Source organism: Neolamprologus brichardi, unplaced genomic scaffold (assembly GCF_056152115.1).
Source record: "Neolamprologus brichardi isolate AB-2024 unplaced genomic scaffold, ASM5615211v1 NODE_ptg000031l+_length_7269946_cov_1, whole genome shotgun sequence".
Taxonomy (NCBI): domain Eukaryota; kingdom Metazoa; phylum Chordata; class Actinopteri; order Cichliformes; family Cichlidae; genus Neolamprologus; species Neolamprologus brichardi.
The window spans coordinates 5,987,238-6,011,620 of record NW_028270136.1 but is presented as its reverse complement, the minus strand read 5'-3'; the positions used below and the strand labels follow the sequence as shown (position 1 = coordinate 6,011,620).

The 24,383-nt window shown below is 42.1% G+C and overlaps 1 protein-coding gene and 1 pseudogene across 4 annotated transcripts in view; one reads left to right on the top strand and one right to left on the bottom strand.

The window, feature by feature from the left end:
- The first annotated feature begins 457 nt into the window (after positions 1–457).
- LOC102781238 (voltage-gated potassium channel KCNC1-like) overlaps positions 458–24,383 on the top strand; it is a 96,842-nt gene continuing 72,916 nt past the window's right edge. For all 4 annotated transcript variants that reach the window (XM_006807865.3, XM_087837376.1, XM_087837375.1 and 1 more), the window contains exon 1: positions 458–1,260. In XM_006807865.3, the coding sequence (XP_006807928.1) occupies positions 718–1,260 (543 nt within the window). In that variant the 5' untranslated portion in view covers positions 458–717. The remainder of the gene's footprint in view (positions 1,261–24,383) is intronic.
- On the bottom strand, positions 15,583–23,106 carry LOC148094738 (uncharacterized; annotated as a pseudogene).

Genomic DNA, 24,383 nt, shown 5'->3' with positions numbered 1-24,383 from the left:
CAGAGTGAGGTTTACCACCTCCTCTAAGTCAGAACTGTAAATGAGAGAGAAAACAATGATTCAGAGCCACTAATGTTACTGGCTCTCATAGCAGAGTGCATTCTCCTGCAGCCAGTTTTAAGTATGTGGTGGAAAGTTGGACACCAGGAAAGCGAAACCTACGAAATAAATGAAATTCCTGAATACGGTTTGTTTCAGCAGGCATGCAGAGATGCTAATAGATGCGCACCAGTGTTTCAGAAGGAAAAAAACGAAGCAAATGATCACGTGCATGCTCTCGCTCTGCTTAGTTCAACACATCGGATTTCTCTGCACAAGTACAGGCTGCAGAGACCCACAGGATGAGAATAAGAGCAAATGTTTTCATGTGGAGGTCGCGAATTCAACATCGCCAAAGGATTTGAATCACGCGAACTCAGTAAATCAATCGCGCAGGCAGGCAGTCAATCAGCGGGGAAACCTATTGATTCATAAAATCCGCATCCCACACATTCTCTCTTTCGTACATATACACGCGCCTGCAGATCCCCCTCTCTCTCTCAGAGAGGCAGAGAGGCTGACTCCTCCTTCCTTCCCTTCTCTCACTTGGCACCGTGTCTCCCTGTTGGCGGTACAGTATAACAGAGGCATACAGATCGGGGACCGACGGTGGATGGGGAAAGGCAGTAGCCGCAGCAGCAGCAGTCGGACGTACCGACCGAAGGATGCTCCAGCACCATGACTTGCTCGGCGTCAGATAGCGAGAAGATCGTCATCAACTGCGGTGGAATTCGACACGAGACCTACCGGAGCACCCTAAAGACGTTGCCGGGGACGCGCTTGTCTTGGCTGACAGAGCCCGACGCCTACAGCAACTTCGACTACGATCCCAAGTCCGACGAGTTCTTCTTTGATCGCCACCCGGCCACCTTCGCCTTCATCCTCAACTACTACCGTACCGGCAAGCTCCACTGCCCCAACGATGTCTGCGGGCCGCTCTTCGAGGAAGAGCTCGCCTTCTGGGGCATCGATGAGACGGACGTGGAGGCGTGCTGCTGGATGAATTACCGACAGCACCGTGATGCAGAAGAAGCCCTGGACAGCTTTGAGACCCCCGAACCGGATCCACCCGAGGACGACCCTGCACTCACCGGCGGAGCGGATGGCGACCTGAAACGTCTGTGCATGCAGGAGGACGGCCGCAGGGCGACACGGTGGGAGGTGTGGCAGCCCTGGATGTGGGCACTGTTTGAGGATCCCTACTCCTCCAAATATGCCCGGGTGAGTGGCAAGTGTAACGTTCAATCTGTGTTCCCCTTTTCTCGTGCGCGCTCTGCAACTCATGCGTTTGGCACTGTTTTGGCAACTGCGCATTGTTGCGCGTAAATGTTCTCCGGATACTGTTGGAGGATTAAAGGACGTTCAGTTCTCTGCGGGTTAAAAAAAGCCACAGTGGTGTACGTTTGATCTTTGTCATGAATCATTTTGCATGAGGATTGTGGCTCCTGCTGTGTGCGCATCAGCCCATCCATCTCACAAATGTTTCACAAGTGTGCATCCATCCTGAATGTCTATCGTACATCACACATGTTTTTTCCATAGCTATGTCTTGTCAATCCATACTTTGTGAAAATTATTCAACAGTCTAGAGGTCACCTCTATGAGTAAAGTGATCAAAATGCAATAAAGGAACGTCAGCTGTGCATCCTCACACTTCATCCTAGAGGTTTGTCTCAGTACATGTGCACATGTAGTTTACATAGACTTTAGTTTAGGTACTGCTGTTGCTCCAATGTTGTTCACAACTGCTTTGTCTGTCTCTAAATGTTGTTGCCTCCCAGGAACTCACTTCAGAATGATTCAAATGTTCTGTCCTGACTATAATGAGTCAGAAGATTTATACTATATAACACCAACAACCTGCAACAGTAATCTCAACATGCTGTGTATATGTAGGAGTTTTATCACAATCAGAAGTCAAAGGCCCTAGAAAATAGGAAAGTATGCCCTTACAATCAAGCAAGAACTGAGCTGTCTTTTAATAGAAAGATAAATATCAGAATGCAAAAATAGAATAGAATAGAATAGAATAGAATAGAAAAGAATATCCCTTTTTGGTCATTGTACATGTGCAACAAAACCAGCGGTGCCAGAATAAAATATACACAGCAGACAGCAGGAATAAATAACAAACACGAGAAGTATTTACAGTGAAGAGGGACGTACACAAAAAGAAGAGAGAGGCACACGTTTAGAACAAAATAGCTGTAAAGTGCTTGGAAGAAGTCCAGAGAAAAGAAAAGACCTGAGTGATGAAGGTTTCTGAGACCATGGCTCAGGTTGTGAGGTGGGTGGGCAGGGGTGGGCTGTGGGGGATAGTGCTTGTTAACAGTCTGAATGGCCCAGGGGAAGCAGCTGTTAGTGAGTCTGGTGGTGTGGGACCTGATTGACCTGAGCTGCTGGTCAAACAGGTGGTAGGGGGAGTGCACTGGGTCACCTGTGATGGCCCTGGACCCTGAGGATGTGGCGATGGCCTCCGGGGGTGGCAGAGGACAGCCAATGAGTCTTTTTGGGCAGTTCCTGTTCCAAGTTGCGGCTGGGAGTAGGTGGAAGGAGAAGAGAGGAAAGAGGAGCTCAAAGAGACCACTAACAACAAATGGCCTTCTAACCTGAACTTGCAGCTGGTGTTTGTGTGGACACAGAGTCCACGGGGTCCACGAGAGAACAGGAGCTCACCTTCATTTTCAGTTTTCACTATTCTTGAATTAAATTCCATCTAAACTGCCTCCTGTTGAATCTGGTGCAGTTCTTAAATCCAGTGATTGATCCAGCGGTTGTTTGACAGCATCACAACATCATGGTGAAAAGGACTGGCTTTGATATGTCACGAGCTTCTTGGTTGCATGAGAATATTTTGTGGAAGGTGAGACTATGTTAAACCTTTTTGCTGGCACCAAAGCAGTTTGAAGATGTTTGTGTGCAGCTGGTCTGCTTTTCAGCACAGAGGCGAAACTGGACTAGCTCAGGACTAGATTAGGTCACATGCTAATTGGAAGGTTAAGCGTGTGATCCCTGGCTGCTCCAGTCGGCACGCCAAAGTATTCTTGGGCAAGATACTGAAGCCCAGTCTGCTCGGTGGTGCATTTATCAGAGGCAGAAAGCACTTACATGTAGACAGTGTTTGGGTAAATGATGCGTTTTGTATAGAGTGGTGACTAGAAGGACGCTGAATAAGAACCAGGCTATTTACCATAAAGTGGGCTTTACTATCTAGAGTATTGTATTTTAAATATGCTGCTTTTTTACCCACTTTAAGTTTACTGAAAGTTCTGCTGATTAGAGAAAACTGTAAGATGTCAGCAAAGCTATCAGAGGGAATTCTCTTGGTTTTTATAGAGTCAATGCAACAACAGTCATTTCGAGGAGAGCTGCGTTGTGATGATTTATACTCTGAACTTTTAGTAGAATTAAGGCAAATCAGCTTCTGACAAATGCTGCAATGCACCAGTGCACAAACCAAAGTGGCTCGAGATTTAATTTGTAAAAACCACAGGTGTTGTTTTTGTGAAAAACTCAAGTAAAACTTGTTAGATTACTACAGTAAATAAATAATTTTCAGACGTTATTTTCTCAAGCTGAAGACAAGAAGAAGAAGAAGCTGCTTGATTAATTTAATCAAACTGTAACCAAGCTGTGGCCCAGCACCGTATCCACATGTGAAACAGCAATCAGGCGTCAACAGTGATATAGGTGAACATCTCTATCAGTATGTGCTGTACAGGTCAAAGAGGATCTCACTCAGTTTATGCAAGTGTTGCAGTTCAGAGAGGCTTGTTCCAACCCCGTATCCTCACAATATACAGTCAAATAGAATGATGCTGCAAGTTTTAGTGCAAGTGCAGGACACAGAATGCCCTTTATGCAGAAATGCAGGCAGTCTGGCTGTAGATGGTCCTCGTGTCTATACAGGGGACCCCAGTTTGTGCAGACAAAAACCTTATACGAACCAAGATCTTTTCTTAACCACAGTGTTGCGTTCATATGTAGATATCACAGGAATGAGGACCTGTGGTCTGCAATGTAAATGGCAGCAAACGACTGACTGAATAATGAGGGGTGATGGTACAAAAAAAGACAAGCTGATGTCATGGTTGAGGGAGTTAGGACAGCATCAGTGTGACAGTGGAAGTGACTTTGAAAGTGTTGCAGTCAATAGTTTTGGTGCCAGCACTGGGACAAAAGATTGGGTTGAGAGGTAGATGGTCAGTGCAGCAGCAATGCTCAGGTAAGCTAAAGTCCAGCTTCTGTTAGCCGATTAGCTTGTTTCAGGATGAAGGTTTAAACGTTGTTTCAAAAAAATATTTGACAAAGAAAAGCAGGACGGCATGAGTTGTTGTCCTGTGGCGTCTGTCCTTAAGTATGTGTATCATATTTGCAAAGGTGCCAGGTTTGCCCATTTCTGTCTGTCTTCTACTTCACAATCCACATCGTCCATCTCCGATCTCGTTCTCTCGTGTCATCACACTGACGGCTCACTGTGGTTTATTACTGTGCTACATAATCAGAGATGAGTGCTATATTGCTTATTATTGCTATTCAGTCCCTTCTCACCAACCCTCCACCCAATATGCTCTCACTCCCCCACCTCGTTCAACCCCCCACCCCCAGCTCTCTGCTTGTGCTATAGCGTAAGACTGCAGTCCCCATAGTAGCTGACTGTGCTGTAGTCTGCTGCAGAGTAGGAGAGAGAGAGAGGCACAAACAGGGGGAGGGAATTACAGAATGTGAGGTGTTTTTGGTTGAGGGTGAATTCAGCAGCAGAATAAAAAGAAGCAAAAGAGAATGGAGCCACTGCAATCCCCCCCCCCCCCCCCCCTTATTTCTTTCATTCTTTACTTTTTTTCTTCCCCCAATCTCTCAACAAGACAAGCAAATGCACACACGAGCTTCACTTTCACACACTTGCTAGGCTGCTACACACAGAGTTCATTGTAGCCGTGTGTCATTTTGGTCCTAGTACTTATAGCTCTTTCCTACTGTATTTAAGCCCCAAAGCACTTTCTATTATGAGGCTCGTTCAGCTTATTCACACACATCACACAAGCACTTTTTTCTGTCCCTAAGTGCTTTTGTCTAACATTCACACTCGAATAAATGCTTCAGTGGTTCAGTATTCTGCTTCATGGATAGATCCAGACCGGAGGAGCCAGGGATCAAACCACCAACCTTCTCCTGAGCCACAGCTGCTCGTTTTGTTCTTCGATGTTATTGTTATGTCAGCGGAAAGGAAAAAATAGTCTCTTTATGATGTCGTTCCATTTACAGTTAACACTGAAGATGTTCAATAAAAAGAAATTAGTAATAGTTTTTATTAACCTCCTATTTAAAAGTGAACAAACTTATCAACTTCTGCCAATGCTGTCCTATTGTTAAGTTGATGTAAAAGAAACAATGAAACAACACGTGAGACATCCATGAAAACGCTGCTGCCTGATTCACCGCAGCAGGTAGCTCTACTTTTTTGATTTGGCAAATTTTTCACGCTAGATTGTGACCATAGTGGTCACCAGTGTTGGTCAAGTTACTTGAAAAAAGTAATCAGTAACTAATTACTGATTACTTCCCCCAAAAAAGTAATCCAGTTACTTTACTGATTACTTATTTTCAAAAGTAATTAATTACTTAGTTACTTAGTTACTTTTTAAAAACACGATTTACAACCTGAATAGGTGATAAAGTGATAGATCTTTCAGCCCAATTCTACTTTTTCTACATAATCATCATACAAAATGTAATCAAATGGAAAAGTCTCTTTTTAAAACTTGTTTTATTAGTTTTAATCTTTTAACTTTATGCATCAAGCAAAGATTTAATTATCTGCAACATTCTCTGACTGGAAGAAATTAGTTTAACATTTAAACCTATTTTCTGCACATTCCAGCACGTAAAATAAAATATTTTTGTGTGTGTTTACACTCAGTCTTTCAAATAGATGCAAGTAAAACACAGCAGAAAATAAATAAAGTCAAAGACTAGCGGTCCTGTTGCTCTATTTTCACCTGTAAAGCCGGAGTGCGGTAGGCGGAGGGTTACCCTGGTGCAGGTGTGCCGCGGTCAGTGGAAGAATCCGCGATTTTCTCTGTGAGTTTCCCATTACGTCGTAGCTACTCGGTGCTTGCTCGGAAGTTTAGGGTTTTTTTCGCTGTAAAAAGAAGTTTTCTTCCCACGCACAACGGACACTAATGTTTTTGTCACTTTTTATGGAATCAAACTCAAAGTAAGGTCAGTACTTCCACGCTTTAAACGCTGCACGCTCATACTCTCTCTGCACTCGATATATGATCCATTGTTGATCTGCACACAGCTGTTGTCACGAACGTCGCACTCGCTTACGTCACTGTCATGAGACATTCTCGCAAAAAATCACGGTTTTAGTAACGCAGTAACGCAGCGTTCCTACGGGAAAGTAACGGTAATCTAATTACCGTTTTTGCAATAGTAATCCCTTACTTTACTCGTTACTTGAAAAAAGTAATCGGATTACAGTACTTACTTGTTACTTGTTAACGTCTAACCCATCTCTGGTGGTCACTACAGTGGACAGCTGTTCAAAGTTTGTTGTGCTTGTGTCAGTGTTGATGGTGTACCTGCACATAAACCACTACATCGGACTCTGATGTGTCGCTCCATACTCTGCCACCCACTGGTCGTTTAATGTTACTACAGATGTATGACGTGTCATTTAACCCTGTCATGCATGACAGGGTTAAATATTTACTGGGAGAAATATTTACATAAACATTTGAAATCATTTTTTTTCCAACAGTGTCTTTATTGATTTTGAACATAGCACTGTACACATCTACGAAGCGTAACAAAACAAGTAGCTAAACTTACATAAACTACAAGCTACACACACTGCCTTTATGCACACACCACCATATAGGAAAGGATGAGAAAAAAACAGCAACAACAAAACAACAAAAACAACACACAAAAGCAAAACAAACAAACAAGAAAAAAAAGGGAAAAAGGGGGAATAACTGTGTGCATCTCCCAACATAAATTATGCACACTCACAGGTATACGTTGTATGTAAATTAGAAAGTAGTTGCTCAATGTCAAGCAATAAACATGTTCCCAAGTGGACTGCAGAGGGCCACCTATGAATCCTCCCCAAAAGTTTCCACCAAGTGGGGCAAGTTTTTATTAGCAAGGAAGTTTTTGAAGGGGCCCCAGATGCTATCAAAGCATCGCCGCTTACCCCCGATTGCGTAGGTGATCTTTTCTAAGGGCAGAGTAGATGTTAACTCTGAAATCCATTTACTTCTTCTCGGTCTATCCAACTCTTTCCAAGTAATGGCAATCACTCTGTCAGCCATCAGCAGCCCCATGTCTAAAAATAAGCGATGTTTCCTTGTTATATTACAGTTAGCTGGACAGATGCCCAGCAGAAAAAGTTTTGGATCTAAATGCATTTTTATTTCTAATATTTCTTTAGTGCATTGTTTCACTTCTTCCCAGAATTTCCTAATTTCAGGACACTGCCACAAACAATGGAGAAGTGTGCCCTTTTCCTCATCGCATTTTATACAAACATCCGGGATGGTACTGTAGAAAGCATTAAGTTTGACTGGAGTCATATACGTACGCATTAACCAAGAGATTTAAACGAGTGTTCACTGTTTGTGACTGTGCCCTGGCGCAAGCCCTCTCCCACTCTTCAAGGGAGATGTTCTCCTGTAAGTCTTCTCTCCAGGATTCAAGCTTCTTTACGGACATTTCTGTAGAGGCGGCCACCAGTTCATTATAGGTTTTAGAAATCAAGCCCCTTCCCCGGCAATCTTTCACCATCATTTCTTCAAGTGTTGATAGGCCAGGAATGGACAAGGACTGGTTTTGCTGTGCTCTAATAAAATCTGTAAATATCTAAAGAACTGGCTGCAGACTATGTCATGCTTTACAACAATTTCATCAAAGGACAGTAAATGTTTATTTATTATTGTAAAGATCTCCTATTTTTTGTAACCCCCTTTCAGCTCATATTTTAAATCCCCCTTCACCCCGTCCTGGGGGGAAATGATCCTTTCCCCATATCGGGCTGAATACTGAGAGTAACTTCATTGAGGTGAGTCTTAACTTGATGCCACACATCAATCATCTTTCTGACCATGGGATCGTTGCTGTTTCTTTTGAGTTTCTTAAGATTAGCCGAGTACAGGTAAATGGGAAATGGCAACTTCAGTGCATACCCTTCATCTCTCTGCACAGTGGCACATTCTCTTCTACATAGTAAAATGTTAGTGTTCTCAGCTGCGCCGCCCGGTAGTACCATAGTGGGTTTGGGCATTTAAGCCCTCCTCTGTCGTAAGGCAGATACAGTAGAGATAGGCACAACCTGGGGCGCCTATTCTTCCATAAAAACTTGATGAAGAGTGTCCTCAGTTGAGAAAATAAATTGCTTGGTGGTGGCAGAGGCAAGTTTTGAAAAAAGTACAACAGTTTAGGGAGTATATTCATTTTGAGAGTATTTATTTTCCCCATTAATGACATTGGTAGAGCAGTCCATGTATCCAGAGAGTTTGAGACATCTGGAATAACTGAATTATAGTTGATTTCTATGATATCATTTCGCAAAAGGAACAATTTGGATGCCCAAATAGGTGAAGCTATTGACAACGTTAAATTGAGTAACAACAGAGGTTGGGTTTTCCCGATCTAATTGGTTTATTAGCATAATGGATGTTTTAGACATATTGATCTTGTAACCAGAAATTTTACCAAACTCCTTAATCAATTCTAGCAGAGCCGGGATGGATTTGTTAATATTTTTAAGAAAAATAATTAAATCATCTGCATACAAGGCTAAGCGATGTTCTGTCTGTCCTATTGTTACACCAGAAATACTATCATGTAGTTTATATTTATATTATATTTAAATTTTTTTTATAAATTTCAATTGGGAGGCAATTGGTCCGGGGTTTTCTGGTATATTGGGTATATTTATCTTATCTAAAAACTTTTTTAGTCCCGAGTGGTCATTAGATATTTGTGAACTGTAAAGATCTTCATATTTCCTGAAGGATTCATTTATATCTGCCGGATCCACAATAATTTCTCCTAGCTCATTTTGCAGTGAGATAATAACCCTTTCACTCTGGAGCTGCTTGAGACGCCATGCAAGAACTTTCCCAGGTTTTTCACCCTGATACACGGTAAAATCTAATATTGTGTTTAATTAAAAATATTAAGTAGGCTGAACTCAATTTTTATCAATTTGTTATTAGAACTCAATTTAAGTAAGTTACCACCAGTACTTTTTATGCAAAAACGCTGATAAACTCAATTTATTTGAGTTGTCTTAACTTAGAAAACCTAAGTAAGATGGAAGTTTTGCTTCTCAGTGCAGATGAAAGATGTGGTTTGAAAATGCCCCGTCACTACCGTCCAGTGTTGCCAACTCAGCGACTTTGTCGCTATATTTAGCGAGTTTTTAGACCCCCTTAGCGACTTTTTTTTCCTAAAAAGCGACTAGCGACAAATCTGGCGATTTTTTCTGGTGTTATTGGAGACTTATTTATGACGACTTTTTGACGTGAAAGGGCGTGTTGTTCTTACTCTCACCAAGCAGCGGTGCACCTCACCTATGCTAAAGCACTCACGGGCAGAGGATAGTCCTCCCCCAGCTGCAGGAGATGCGTCCAAACTGCAAATGAACCGCGCATGAGCGAAGCCGCTGCTCCCGCATTGACTGTAACGCAGTCAGTTCTTCTTTTACTCTTTTCACTCTTATGCTGTTTTGTGGATCACAAGGTTTAAAACTACTTATAAACACACACACATAAGGTAACTCCACCAGAGTGCCTATTTCGGGTCACTTTTGCTGGTCGAAGCCCGGATAAAGGAGCAGGGTTGGAATTGTGACATTAAAAAACAATAATTGCTAAAACGAATTTAATTTGTAGTTCTAAATAAACTCTAAATGCATTTAGGACGTTTTTTACTCACTTTATGTCTCTTCCACGATGTTATTTCTCTCTCCAACAGCATAGGTTACAATTATATTAGCATGACCAATTATGCAAATTAGGTGATGACGTCATTTAGCGATTTCTAGCGACTTTTAGGACAGCCAATAGCAATTTTCCTTACTGAGGAGTTGGCAACACTGCTACCGTCCTCCTCCCTCTCGGATCAGTCCGCATGTTCATGGTGCATTTGTTATGGAATATGTTGAGCAAACCTGGAGAAGCTTCAGCTCAAGAGATTATTGTCACTGCTGTGGATCTTTACCTGATACACTGACTTGGTGAGTAAATGTTTACTCTTATTCAAACTGATTTTGTGGCTTCTCTTAGTTTAGCACCAGGTTTATAATCTAGCTAGGTAGTTAGTGTTAGCCTAGCGTTGCTGCTGCCGCTGGGCTCATGTTACTTAAAAATTAACACCACAGCCTTAAAAACCTTACATAAAACTATGTCGGTGAAATTTTCTGTTGATTGTTTGAAATAAAAAAGTGAGATAAGAGCCCAGACAAAATTTTTCGGGAGGTGCAGCCGTTGGGGGGGGATTTCAAGCCATAGCCATAATTAACTAACTAATTATATATATCATGTTTAACCTGAGTGGCAAAAGACCGCAGGGGGTTGAAAACAATAAGCCAGGAGTTAGCTGTGCTCGCCGGGTCTATCGAGCCTTGACCTCCCAGTCAGCTATTGCGCTGGTGGATAACAGAGCTCTCCGAAAACGTGGAAGCACTTTTGCAAATTTGTGATATTTTGATAAATTAAGTAGATATTTGAACATTACACAGCTACATTCTCGGCTGAAAAATTCTTAAAAGGTTATTTCGTGACCCAGAAAGGGTAGTCTGGGGAAAAGGAGGATCGCATTTGTGGCGGTTGTCGGAGCCTGTGCTTGTAAGCGCGGCAATGGCGGAGGAGCGCGGCTAAAAAAGTTATTACTTTTTCTGGGTCACAAAATAAACTTTTAAGATATTTTCAGGCGAGAATGTAGCTGTGTAAAGTTCAAATATCTGCTCGATTTATTAAGACGTCAAGAAGTTTTCAGAGACGTCCATTTTTTTTAATGCTCTGTGGCAGCTTTTGAACATCTGTGACATCTATTAAGGTCAAATCTAGCCTTTCTTTAACAACATAAGCAAACTGCTTTTATATTTAACCAACTTTTCTGTTTAATTACATTTTAAATAATAATAACAATAACAATTGTATTTATTTAGTTAAAAAATGTGTTTAAAAACAAGTTTATTGTGAAAGCTATAATCCAGATTAGTGGCCTGTTAAATGGTTAAAGTTTAGGTTGGCTTTATACTTGAGAATAAAGTACACACATATATATATATATATATATATATATATATATATATATATATATATATATATATATATATATATATATATATAATAAGTATATATATATATATATATATAGCTTGTTAAAAGCTAACTTCCAATATATATTGGAAGTTAGCTTTTAACAAGCATGTAATGATTATATTTAAATTAGGTGCTGTCTTTTTTAAACACATGTCTCTTTAGGACTAAGCTGACAGTGCCAACATTCAGACACAGTAGTAGATGGTGTTTTTAATACTATGTTAGTCTAATTTGGTTGTATGGGGTCTACATTGACCTTCTGTGTTGTAAATTATTATGATTTCACAGACATTAAGGATCAAATCAGTTTCTGAAAACTGTTCTGCTTTTTCTCCCTCTGCTTGCTTCTTCCTGTCTTTGAGGCTCGGGACCAGCACTCCTGCTGTTGGACAGAAAGACATCAGTAAGTATTTTGGTTTTCCAATATATTAGCAACTGTCAGTGAGATTTATATTAATCAGGCTGAACTTTAATCATACTTTAGAACAGCCTGTTTTACTTATTGTTTTATGTGTGCTTTGGTTTGGGGAAGTTGTTTCTTTACTGATCTTTTCCTGTCTTCTGTTATTAGACTTGAGATGTGACTGCACGATGCTGTTGCTGGTGACTCCAGTTAATTCTACAAGACATGCTGTGTAAGTAAACAAACAACAACAGTTTGGTCTTTCTTGAAAGATCACATCCCCCAAACTTAGTTTAGAGGGTCTACACTGTATATAGTGAAGTCTGCAAGTTTTCTAACAGCAAAATCTGTTTTGTGCCCAAATCATTTTGCACATCATTAGAATGAAAGTTATTGGCCATGTTTGCATAGCCCTTTTTAAAATGATGCTTTCATGACATTATTGTGTGTTGGGTGGTGGTCACGGCTATCCAGACTGACAGTGGGACATTGAATGCCTGAGATTGTGTAAATTGGAATCTGTTTTATACCAAATGAAAAAAATGTTTTAAGAAAGCAATTAAGTTCATGTTCCAAAAAATATGATTGTTTGCTTGCAGGACAGCAGGAGAGATGAGTCCTCCGTCACAGATGGTGTGGTCAGTGAAGATGGTCGCCTGCAGGTTCAAGCTCATTGCATCTCCAACCCACATCCACTGCCACTGTACTTAAGGGAAGTTAAAGACTTTGTCTGCACCTACATTTGGATCACCTCGATCCATGACAGTCATTCAGGCAGAATCCTTAAAACATTACAACATTCCAGCTCCTGTGTTGGAATGAAAAACAAATGTGTTTAAATCAGAGACTGCTCTTGTGACAGAACAACAGATGTTTTATTTTGATTATATAAGTAAGTACAAAACAAACTTGTGGCCTAAACTTATTTTCAGAATAATTACATCTGAGACTTTGTTTCATTGAGATTATAACAGTGATGGCAATATAATTGTTTGTTGTTCAGCAGAACAGTGTCCAGTATGTTGGCTGTTATACTTTGTTGTGTTTGAAAATAAAAGTTGGGCTGATTTTAACATCATTAAAAAGTGTTGTTAATTATTTTTAATCATATTCAGGTTACCACAAATTGTTTTTTCATTTAGTTGAACTTGAAATGTTTGTCAGTAGGTAAACAATTAGTATTGTACAGTCAGAAATATCAAGTTATTCTTAATACTGCAGACTTGCAATGAATAAGTTGTCCTAACAGTCATCTTGAGTAAACTTTACTTAGTTTTTTTGAGGCAACGAGTTTGCATAGTTTTTTTGAGTTCTGGGAACTAACGAGGTTGTACAGTGTACTCAAAATGAGTAAGTTGCCCTAATTTAATTATCTTAAGTAAACTTTACTCAATTTTTTGAGGCAACGACTTTGCATAGTTTTTTTGAGTTCTGGGAACTAATTAGGTTTTACAGTGTAGAAGGACTGTTTAAGTCGCAGCAGACTGACCAAAGCTTTTGAGGCAGAAAGTTCATTGCATTGGGCCCGGAGCAGCAATACATTTTGGTGTATTTCAGGGGACCTTCTTTGATAGTATTCATTTTCTAATTCCTTTATTTTTGTCTCTAACTCTTTTGCCTTTTGGAAAGTCAATCTTGCTTTAGAGCTAGTGATGCTAATTATTTGGCCCCCAATAAAAGCCTTAAAAGCCTCCCATCTTATGCTTGCAGAAGTTTCTGTTTTATTCATTTCAAAATAGAGGCTAATTTGTTCATCCAGAAGCGAGACAAAACCAGGGTCCGCCAACCATTTTTGTTTGCAACGCCTAATCCTAGCATCTTTCACAAGCTTTGCGTCCTGATATACCAATGAGTTGGGAGCATGATCTGAGATTAGGATAGCCTCATAGGAGCATTCCTTGATTTTATGTCTCAACTCTGCAGATATCAAAAAGAAGTCAATTCTTGAATTTTTTTCTTCCCTCCAGATATCTATTAAGTTTAATTTCTTCATAAAGTGCTGTATAGTTACCCTACTACGGGTGTGAGACTCTTCAGTTCCCGAGCTCCTATCTTTCACCGGATCTAGTACAGTTAAAATCACCTGCCACCACACATTTACCAGGAAAAGAGGACAATGTAAGGAATAAGTTTTGAAAAAAGATAGGGTCGTCTGTATTAGGTGCATAGATGTTCACCAAGATAATTTATTCATTTAGTAAATTCCCTTTGAATGACAAGGTAACGTCCAAATTTATCTTTGGTGACTTTACCTGGAGTGGTATGGATTCGTGCACCAAAATGGTGACCCCTCTCACTTGAGAGTTAAACGATGCAGACAAGACCTTGCCTCTCCACCTCCTCTTACTTTTCAAGTCCTCGTTATGCATCAGATGTGTTTCCTAAAGAAACACAATGTTAGACTGCAAAAAATTTATTTTGTTCATGACTTGTTTAACTTTCTTCAGATTTCGTAACCCTCTGCAATTCCATGATGTGAGTTTGATTTTTATCTCACTAGACATTTCTTGTAGATTGTGCAGTTATATTCCCCAAACAAGTGAAAATATATGTCAAAAAAATTACAAAAAGAAAAAGACAGAAAGCTAACATAAATACTATTACTAACAACAGAAACTGCCCGAATACTCTCACCGTCACTCATATCCAGGCCTTCCCCAGATGTTTAAAGCTTTCAGGTAGCAATTAACAGTCCCACCCAAGGATGACACTGTATAGCTGAACTAGTAGAACCGAACAATCCAACTGTTAACTATAACATTAACCATACCCTCCTGTGCCACCAAGGTAAGATATTAAATTCTTATCTATTCATAAACACCCCGCTTTGCCATAAGTGAAATCACATTTCACATTTCAAATCAGATTTCTAAGCAAAATTAATCAGAAGTGGTCTGCTGGTTTGATTGAGCCCCACTTACTTGAAGTTGACCAATTTACATTTGTTGCAGAAATACGTTCGGACTCTTTAAATTCATTTATTTATTTATTTTAAATTAGAAGACAGAAATGGGTATCTCAAGAGGTTTAATCCTACACTGAGCCCCTGATAGAAAATGCACTGTAATACGCGCTATTAGACACAAGCGTACATTTAACCTTATAGCTTGATCTGCCCGAGCCAGCTCGATCCTGCTCCTCTTATTCTCAGGTCATATGTTACCTTCTGCTTTGTAAACTTAGACCGTATCCTAACCATCAGTCCGATCCCTCTTTTGACTTGATCTGTTTGATGAAGCCCTCCGCCTCAACATGGTTGTTAAAGATGAGGGACCGTTCCTTATATGTCACTATCAGCCGGGCCGGGGGAATGATGCCATACCAGAACCCCATTGCGCGGAGTTGGTGCCTCGCCTCGTCGAACTCCTGTTTCTCGTACATGCCGCTACGTCCTGGTAAAACCTCACCGTCTGGTTCTTGTATCGTACTTCTCTTTTAGTCTTAGCCGCTCTCATCAACAATTCTTTATCTTTGAAGCTGAGAAATTTTATTATCAGCTTACGGGGTGCAGGATTGTTGTGGTTTCTCGGCTCAACTCTGTGAGCCCTCTCCAGCGTTAGTTTTGTACTCCCCAGTGGCAACTCCAGTGCCAACTCTCCAGAAAGGCACAGGCGTCCTCGCCCTCCGCTCCCTCCGGTAGGTTGACCATCCTCAAATTGGAGCACCTTGATCTTGTCTCCAGGTCCAGCAGTTTGTCCTCCAAATCTTTATTTTTATTTTCTAGGACTTGTACTTTTGTTTGGAGGGAGGCGACGTTATCCTCAGTTGTCAAAATCCTAGTTTCTGCCTCTGTGACGTGCTCTACACAGTCAGTAATGTCTTTCCTCCCACTCTCAATAGCGGACCTATGCCGTCAAACCTGGTGGAAAACTCTGTTTTCATGTTGTTGATAGCGGTCAGGATGATGGCCAACGTGGGGCAGGACTCTCCTGCTGCCATATCCTTGTTTCTGTCCTGCGCATTAACCTTTGGAGTCCCGCTAGCGTTAGCCTCGCCGGAGTCCATGGCCTCACTGCTAGCTGATGAATCCTTGCTAGCCCTCGACTTCGTAAAGTCCGACAATTAAGCTTGGAGAGTTTTGTTCCGCCCTTGACTGACTTTCTTCTGTGACACCAGCATAATCCTAAGTTTATTTGTCAAAATAGGGGTGATTCACCTACTCAAGTACAATATATTAGCAGGATTTTGCCAACAGGGTAGCAGAGCAGGTTAACGCATGTCCGCTCAGCTCGCCACCATACTGGAAGTCCCATTTGAAATCATTTGGTAAAAATAGAAATATCTAAAGTGGTTTTAAAGTATGGTAGCCAAAATACTTTCATGAATGTTTGACATATGACATGACACTTTTCTAAGTTAGTTTATAAATAAGCATAAATAAACAGAAATGTTTACTAAAACCAAATACTTGAAATGCCAACGTAGAACAGTAAAAATATCACCTGAAGTGAAATAGTACTGAAAAGGTGTAATACTTTGATGAACGAAGAAAGATAAAGTAGAACTCATGTTCTACCATTTAAATTGGCTTACATATAAGAAGAAAAAAGAATACTGATCATCATTAGTTTACATCATTCTCAGTGTTAAAAATGTTGACTTCTTCAAATGAACATGATCTGTGAGACGGGTGGTCAGTGGATGGAAACTGGCCCAGTCGATTCTCCTAGTAACAATAACTGAGCCAGTTTTATTCACAGGTGAGCTCCAACAACAGTTAATGCCTACAGGGTCTCAGTACATCTGCAGCAAAACTGTGACAAGCAGGTGATGATATTTAATCACAAGCACATGCTTCAGCATTTTTCCAGTTCTCATTTTTCCCTTTTCTGTCATTTCAGTGTCTTTCATCTTTTTATAAACCTTTACCACCCATGTCTCTCTTTCTACATGTTTCCCTGGAGGTTTGCTGTGGTAAAGGCAATAAATCCTCCAGTGTCCCTCTCCCCCCTCGGTGCTTTTCAGGATAATGCTGTGACAGAGACTTTTTTTGTCTGTGCCACCTATCTGTGAGAGAGGGAGAGTGAGAGGTAAGGGGACCATACTATATTTCATGTCACATCAAGAAATAAAACATTTAACCACAGAGGGATCTCCGCTGTGATCTTGCCTCGTAGGGAGTTAATAAAACAGCCAACGAACAAACACACAGACACACACATGCAAAAATAGCTAACTGAGCATGGGAACGGTGAGCCCATAGGCTCATTTAATACAGTACATCCATACATGCAGCAGATTCCTGCAGAATGATCTGTTGTGACGTGTTGTGCATGGTGTGTGTGTGTGTGTGTGTGTGAACTGCAGTATCTAACATCTACTGTCGTTGTTGGGATGAGTTCCTTTCACCTTCAGTCCGAGACAGACAAACTAACACACACAAATCTACCTGTATACACACACAGCCTCACACAAAACACAGTACACACATGGCTGAGCACACACACGAGACAAGCACAACTGTCAGCTTTGAGGTACACTTGTAAGCTTAACATATGGTTGTGATTTTCTGTAATGATATAGAATTCCTAAGGTACGCTCGTCACTGTGACACGTGAGCATACGTGACATACAAGTACTCTGTGACTTGAAATGTTTAAATGTTCATGGGAGAGATAAATATCTTAAACCATATTTTCTTCATTGTGTCTTTCCTCAATTCAACCATCACCATTACTGTCATCTTTTCCTCACTGTTTAAATGGCTGTGTTTACATTCTTGAGAGAAGATGGCACTTCAGAAAAACCCAAAGGTTCTCAGATTGTATTCTCCATCTCTGTCTGAATACAACAAAAAAGGCTTTTTGTGCAAACTGTGTGAGTAAGTATATGCAAACACATAGTGGGGAATACAGTTTTCCGGCAGGGCTTTATGTTGTTGAAGCATTATCAAACCATCAATATAATTTTTCTGTTGGAGGACAAAGACATGTATGATTGTATTTCTGTAGTTTTTTATGAAAAAAATCTAATTCTGTCTCATTTACTGTTTGCTGCTTTATGTGTAATTCAAAACAAATGTTGCTCTTGTGTATACTAAAGCTACGTTCTTACAGCCCTATTACCAATAACAGCACCCTATAATCTGCATACATGTACATCGTTAGGTACAGACACAGTTCATAGACACTTATATTTGTCATGTGTTCAATGCTCTGTAGAATAATGGACTTGCCAACATCAGCACCATTAGCTTGACCTTTGCGCCTTGAGGCGACATTTGTTGTGATTTGGCGCTATATAAATAAAATTGAATTGAATTGAATTGAATTGAACCTCTTCCCAGCTTGACGCTGTCACCTGCTACTGCCCCCTTCTATGATACTGTACACTGTCACCCATCTCTTCAGAGGAGCCAGTGGTCAGCTGACTCAATCCGACAATCAGCCACCCAGCAGTAGATGAGCTAATGAACAGCTGCTCAGTCAGTGACTGGGCCAGTCTTGGGTTGTTAGCTTTTGGGGTGTATTCTGCTCGTGTTAACTAAGCTTGGTGTTTTCTTTGAGGAACTAGTGAATGTTACTCCCCTCATCCCCTTGCCCTTATTCTTGGGGACGTAACAAAATTATTGCAAATTTATTAAAACTAGAAAAATAAAAAATATAACATTTACAAATGTATTCACAGCCTTTGCCATAACACTCAAAAAGTTTCCACTGATCTGTTTGATGTTTCTATATCATGTTTTGAGTTTACCTGTGATAAATGCAGTTGATTGGACATACCTGTCCAATATATAAGGTTCTATAGCTTACTCTCTATGTCAGAGCACAAACCAAGACATAAAGTTCAAGGAATTGTCTGTAGACCTCTAAGACAGGATTGTATCAAAGCACAGATCTGAGGAAGGGTACAGAATAATTTCTACAGTTTTGAAAGTCCCAATGAGCACAATGTCCTCCATCATCTGTAAGTGGAAGAGGTTTGAAACCACCAGGACCTAAAGCAGGCTGCCAGGCCAATATGAGCAACCGCATGTGACCAAGAGCCCGACAGTCACTCTGACAGAGCTCCAGTGTTGTTCTATGAAGGCAGGAGAACCTTTTCTGCAGCACTCCACCAGCCAGGCCTGCATGGTAGAGTAGCAAGATGGACACCACTCCTCAATAAGCTGATGTTTGCCAAAAGATGCCTGAAGAACTCTCAGATTAGGGACAAAATTCTCTGGTCTCCAAATGAACTCAAAGATTGAACTCTTTGGCCTGAATCCCAAGCATCATGGCTGGTGGAAACAGGCACTCCCCATCACCCGGCCAATACCATAACTTAAGTGAAGCATGGTGGTAGCAGAATAATGATGTGGTGATGTGTATAAGCAGTAGGAACTAGGAGACAAGTCAGATGAATGCAGCAATGTACAGAGTATCCTGGATATCTCTGTACATTGCTGGAGCACTCTGTCCAGAGCACTCTGGATCTGGCAATAACCATCCCTGGAGTGATCTGGACTTCAGACTGGGGGTAAAGTTTGTCTTTCAACTAGACAACAATCCTAAGCCCACAGCCAAAAATAAGAAAAAAGTTTATTTGAAACCACTTTGTGAATGTTCTTTAGTGGCCCCGCTAGAGCCCAGACTTGAGCCATATTGAACATCTCTGGAGAGCTCTGAAAATGGCTTTCCACCATAGCTCCTCATTCAACCTTGAGCTTGAGAGGTTCCGGAGTGGTGGTTCCCATCTTTAACAAGGGGGGGACGAGAGGGTGTGTTTCAGCTATAGGACGATCACACTCCTCAGTCTCCCTGCAAAAGTCTCTGCCAGGGTGCTGAAAAGGACAGCCCATCTGTTAGTTGAACCTCAGATACAGGAGGACCAATGTGTTTTTTGTTTTGGTCGTGGAACACTGGACCAGCTCTTTATCCTCTCAAGGATACTTGAGGATGCATAGGAGTTTGCCCAACCAGTCTACATATGCTTTGTGGACTTTGAGGAGGTATCTGACCATGTCCCTTGGAGTGTCCTTTGTCCACATAGCCAGCAGTAAGTCGGACTCATTTCCAGTGGGTTATGGACACTGCCAAGACTGCCCTTTGTCACCGATTCTGTTCGTAATTTTTATGGACATAATTTCTAGGTGTAGACAAGTGGCAAAAATCTTTCACTTCTGTGGCCTCAGAATCTCATCTCTGCTTTTTGCATATGATATGCTTCCATTGGCTTCATTCTGTGATGGCCTCCAGCCCACACTGGAACACTTCACAGCCGAGTGTGAAGCGGTGGGAATGAGAATCAGCACCTGCAAATCTGAGGCCATGGTTCTCAGTCGGAAAAGGATGGAGTGCCCACCCTGGGTCAGGGACAAGTTCCTGCCCCAGTTCGAAGAGTTTATCTTATCTTGAGTGATAGGAGAAGGGAGATCGACAGACAGATTGGTACATTGATGCGGATAATGTACCGGTTTGTCGTTGTGAAGAGAGAGCTGAGTGTAAAAGCAAAGCTCTCAATTTACCGGTCGATCTACATCCCTACCCTAACCTAAGATCACGAGCTGTGAGTAGTGAGCAAAAGAATGACAACGCGGATACAAGTGGCAGAAATGGGCTTCCTCCGAAGGGTGGCTGGCTTCTCCCTTAGAGATTAGGTGAGGAGTTCGGCCATCCGGGAGGGGCTCAGAGTAAAGCCTTTGCTTCTCCACATCAAAAGAAGCCAGTTGAGGAGGTTCCGGCATCTGACAAGGATCCCTCCTGGGTGAGGTTGTCTGGGCATGTACTTAATGGGAGGAGGCCCCAGGACATGTTGGAGGGATTATATCTCCCAGGTGGCCTGGGAACGCCTTGGTGTTCCCCTGGACAAGCTGTAGGAGGTGGCTGGGGAGAGGGAGGTCTGGGCTTCTCTGCTTAGGCTGCTGGACTCGCAAAAAAAGAAAAGAAAAATCTGTAACATCCAAAGATTTTCTTGGAACAAGTTATCCCACTTGACAGCCATCTTGGTAACAAGGAGTCACTTATTGAGGTAGCTTTCTTTTTAAGCACTGTGTATATTAACTTGAATAGAATTAAAAACAAAACTTTGTCATTGCTGAATCTCATGCACAGACAAAAACATCGCCTTCCACTACCTACCCATTTACCAAGATAAAATGGATCAGAAAAAAAAAAACAATAAATAAATACCGTTTGTGCTGTTTACTATAGGATGAGAGGTGGGATACACCCTGAACTGATCTTCTGTCTGTTGCAAGGCTAACACAAAGAGATACACAACTACTCACACTCACATTCACGCCTATGGGCAATTTAGAATCACCAATTAACCTAATCCCTAATAGCAGGTCATTGGATTGTGGGAGGAAGCTCGGGTCCTCTATCAGAGGCCTGGAAGCTTGATGGTTTTGTACAGTATTGTGGCTGTGCTCTTCTGGACAGAGATCTCAGGTGTTGTTTTTGGGACATGCTTAGGCCACTCGCCCAGTTTGGGGGTCACTGCACGGAGTGCTGTGATTACCACTCGGACCACTGTTACCTTCGGACCACTGTTACCTTTGGACCACTGTTACCTTCACCCCACACATCTTCTCAAGCTCTTCTCTTAGCCCTTGGTATTTCTCGAGCTTCTCATGTTCCTTTTTCCTAATGTTGCTATTATTTGGTATAGCTACATCTAACACTACAGCCTTCTTCCTCTGCTTGCCCACCAGTACTATGTCTGGTTGGTTAGCCATCACCAGTTTGTCTGTCTGTATCTTAAAGTCCCACAGGGTCTTAGCTCAGTCATTCTCAACCACCCTAGGGGGCATGTCCCATTATGACCTCGGGACTTCCAGGCCATACTTGGTACAGACGTTTCCTGATACTATGCTAACTATTCCATCGTGATTTTCCATGTATGCCCTAACTGCTAACATCTTACACCCTGCTTTTATAAGCTGGGGTGTCCCAGGGGCATCTTTGCACAGCCTGAACCTGGGGTCTTACCTGGTGGGGTAGACCCCTGTCTCTATGGATGGTGTGCTTTGAGCTTGTTCCTGTGTTGTTATTGTTTAAAAAAAAAAACAGAGCAAGCAAGAGTACTGACAGGGACTAGAAAGAGAGAGCATATTTCTCCTATATTAGCTTCCCTTCATTGGCTCCCTGTTAAATCCGGATTGAATTCAAAATCCTGCTCCTTACATACAAGTATTAGATTATTATTACAAGTATATCTTAATGACCTTGTAGTACCATATCACCCTATTAGAGCACTTCGCTCTCGCTCTGCAGGCCTACTTGTTGTTCCTAGAGTATTTAAAAGTGGAATGGGAGGCAGAGCCTTCAGTTTTCAGGCCCCTCTTCTGTGGAACCAGCTTCCAGTTTGGATTGAGGAGCCTGACACTATTTCTACTTTCAAGATTAGGCTTCCAACTTTCCTTTTTGCTAAAGCATATAGTTAGGGCTGGACCAGGTGACCCTGAATCCTCCCTTAGTTATGCTGCAATAGATGTAGGCTGCCGGGGGATTCCCATGATGCATTGAGTTTTTCCTTTCCAGTCACCTTTCTCACTCACTATGTGTTAATAGACCTCTCTGCACTGAATCATACTTGTTATTAATCTGGCTCTCTTCCACAGCATGTCTTTATCCTGTCTTCCTTCTCTCACCCCAACCGGTTGCAGCAGATGGCCGATTTTTAGTGCCTCTGTGCTGTTTTTCAGTCCAGCTTTTTCCTGGTAGGATTTTTGGATGCCAGCCACTTTTATCCACCGGTGGTACGTACCGTGCAGCGGCTTGTATTTGAATGATGGTTCTTCTCCTTGCTCCTCTTCTTTTTTAGTTTTCTGCTGCCTGAGATATTCATTAAGCATGCTGTCAGTAGTGGCCATCTTCTTAATGTACTCATGGATAATTGTTGTCTCATCCTAGATAGTGTTCTGACACCCACTAGCCCCTTCCTTCCACTTAGCGTACAATCTCAGGGTGCTGGACTTGGGGTGAAACCCTCCATGCATGGTGAGAAGCTTCCTTGTCTTGATGTCAGCGGCTTCTATCTCCTCCTTTGGCCAATTTATTATTGCAGCAGGGTATCTGGTCACTAGAAGAGCGTAGGTGTTAATTCCCTGGATCTTGTTCTTTCCATTCAGCTGACTCTTCAGAAGAGGCTAGTGGCCTCTTCATGGTTCCCATTTGCCTGTGAGATTCCCAGGTACTTGTAGCTGTCCTCAGTGTCTACAATGTTTCCTTTTGGTAGTGCAATCCCCTCAGTTCTGATTACGTTCCCTCTTTTTGTTATCATGCGCCTACACTTCTCCAGTCAGAATGACGAGCCAATGTCAGTGCGCCAGATCCTAGTGGAATAGATCAGGGATTCAATATCTTGTTCACTCTTTGCATACAGCTTGATGTCATGCATTTAGATTTATGTACGAAGTGATTGACGATCATTCCGTAGTCTGCATCCATATCCAGTCTTGATGATCTCACTGAGGGGGCTCAGGCCTGCACAGAGCAGCAGTGGAGAGAGAGCATTTCTTCGATAAATCTCACACTTGACTCTGACTTGGCTACATCCCCATTGAATTCCTGATGAAGGCTCTTAGGGTTCTCTTCATCTTGTATTTTTGTAGGGATTCCTTCATCCAAGTGTGGGCCATTGAATTATAAGCTTTCTTGTAGTCAATCCAGGCAGTGCACAGGTTGGCCAGTCTGGCCTTGAGGTCTCGGGCAACTGTTCTGTGTACCAGGAGCTAGTGTTTCGCCCTTCTTCCGCCCCCCCCCCCCCCAAGTATATGTGCAATCTCAGAAAGTCCACCGTCACCTCAACAGGCTTGAAAAGGTTCACCTCCAGGTGGCTCTGACCTCACCAGTGGTGCAGCTGGTCTGTAGGTAGATTCATTATCCTTTTGAATCAGACCAATGATAGTGGAGTTATCCATGAACTTCAGGAGTTTCACAGGTGGTTCTCCCATGTTGCAATTAGTGTCGTGGGAGAAGAGCATCGGGGAGAAAACATACCCTTGGGGAAAGCTGGTGCTGATGATCTGGTGTGGGATGTGATGCTCCTCAGCCTTACCTGTTGCTGCCTGCCCATCAGGAACTTGGTGATTGACAGACAATTGGAGGTGGGCACGGTAAGCTGGCTGAGCTTCAGGTGCTGGGCTGTCTGGGATTGCGGTGCTGTGGGATTGCGGTGCTGAAGGTCAAGCTTAGGTCCACGAACAGTATCCTGGCTGGTTGGTTGAGGTGATGCAGGATGTAGTGCAGTCCCATGTTGACTGCAACCTTGGCCAACCTGTTTGCCCAACAGACAAACTGCAGGGGGTCCAGCAGTGGCTCTATGATGTCCTCCAGCTGGCTTAATTGATATACCTTTATTAGTCCCACAAGGGGAAATTTCATAAGGCTGCCAACCTATTGCACGCAATGGCGGCGCCATCTTACCCTCCGACCATACATACATTACTCAAAACATCACATGGGGAAGACAGGTCAGAGAGGTATAACAATGGAAAATGCACCACATGAGGAAACACCAGTCTTTCAAAGAACTTCATCACCACAGATGTCAGGGCGACCGGCCTGTAGTCATTTACTCCTGTGATGGTGGTCTTCTTTGGGACGGGGATGAGTGTTCGAAGCAGGATAGCACTTTACACAGCTCCAGAGGTCTGTAAAAAGGATCCTCTTAGC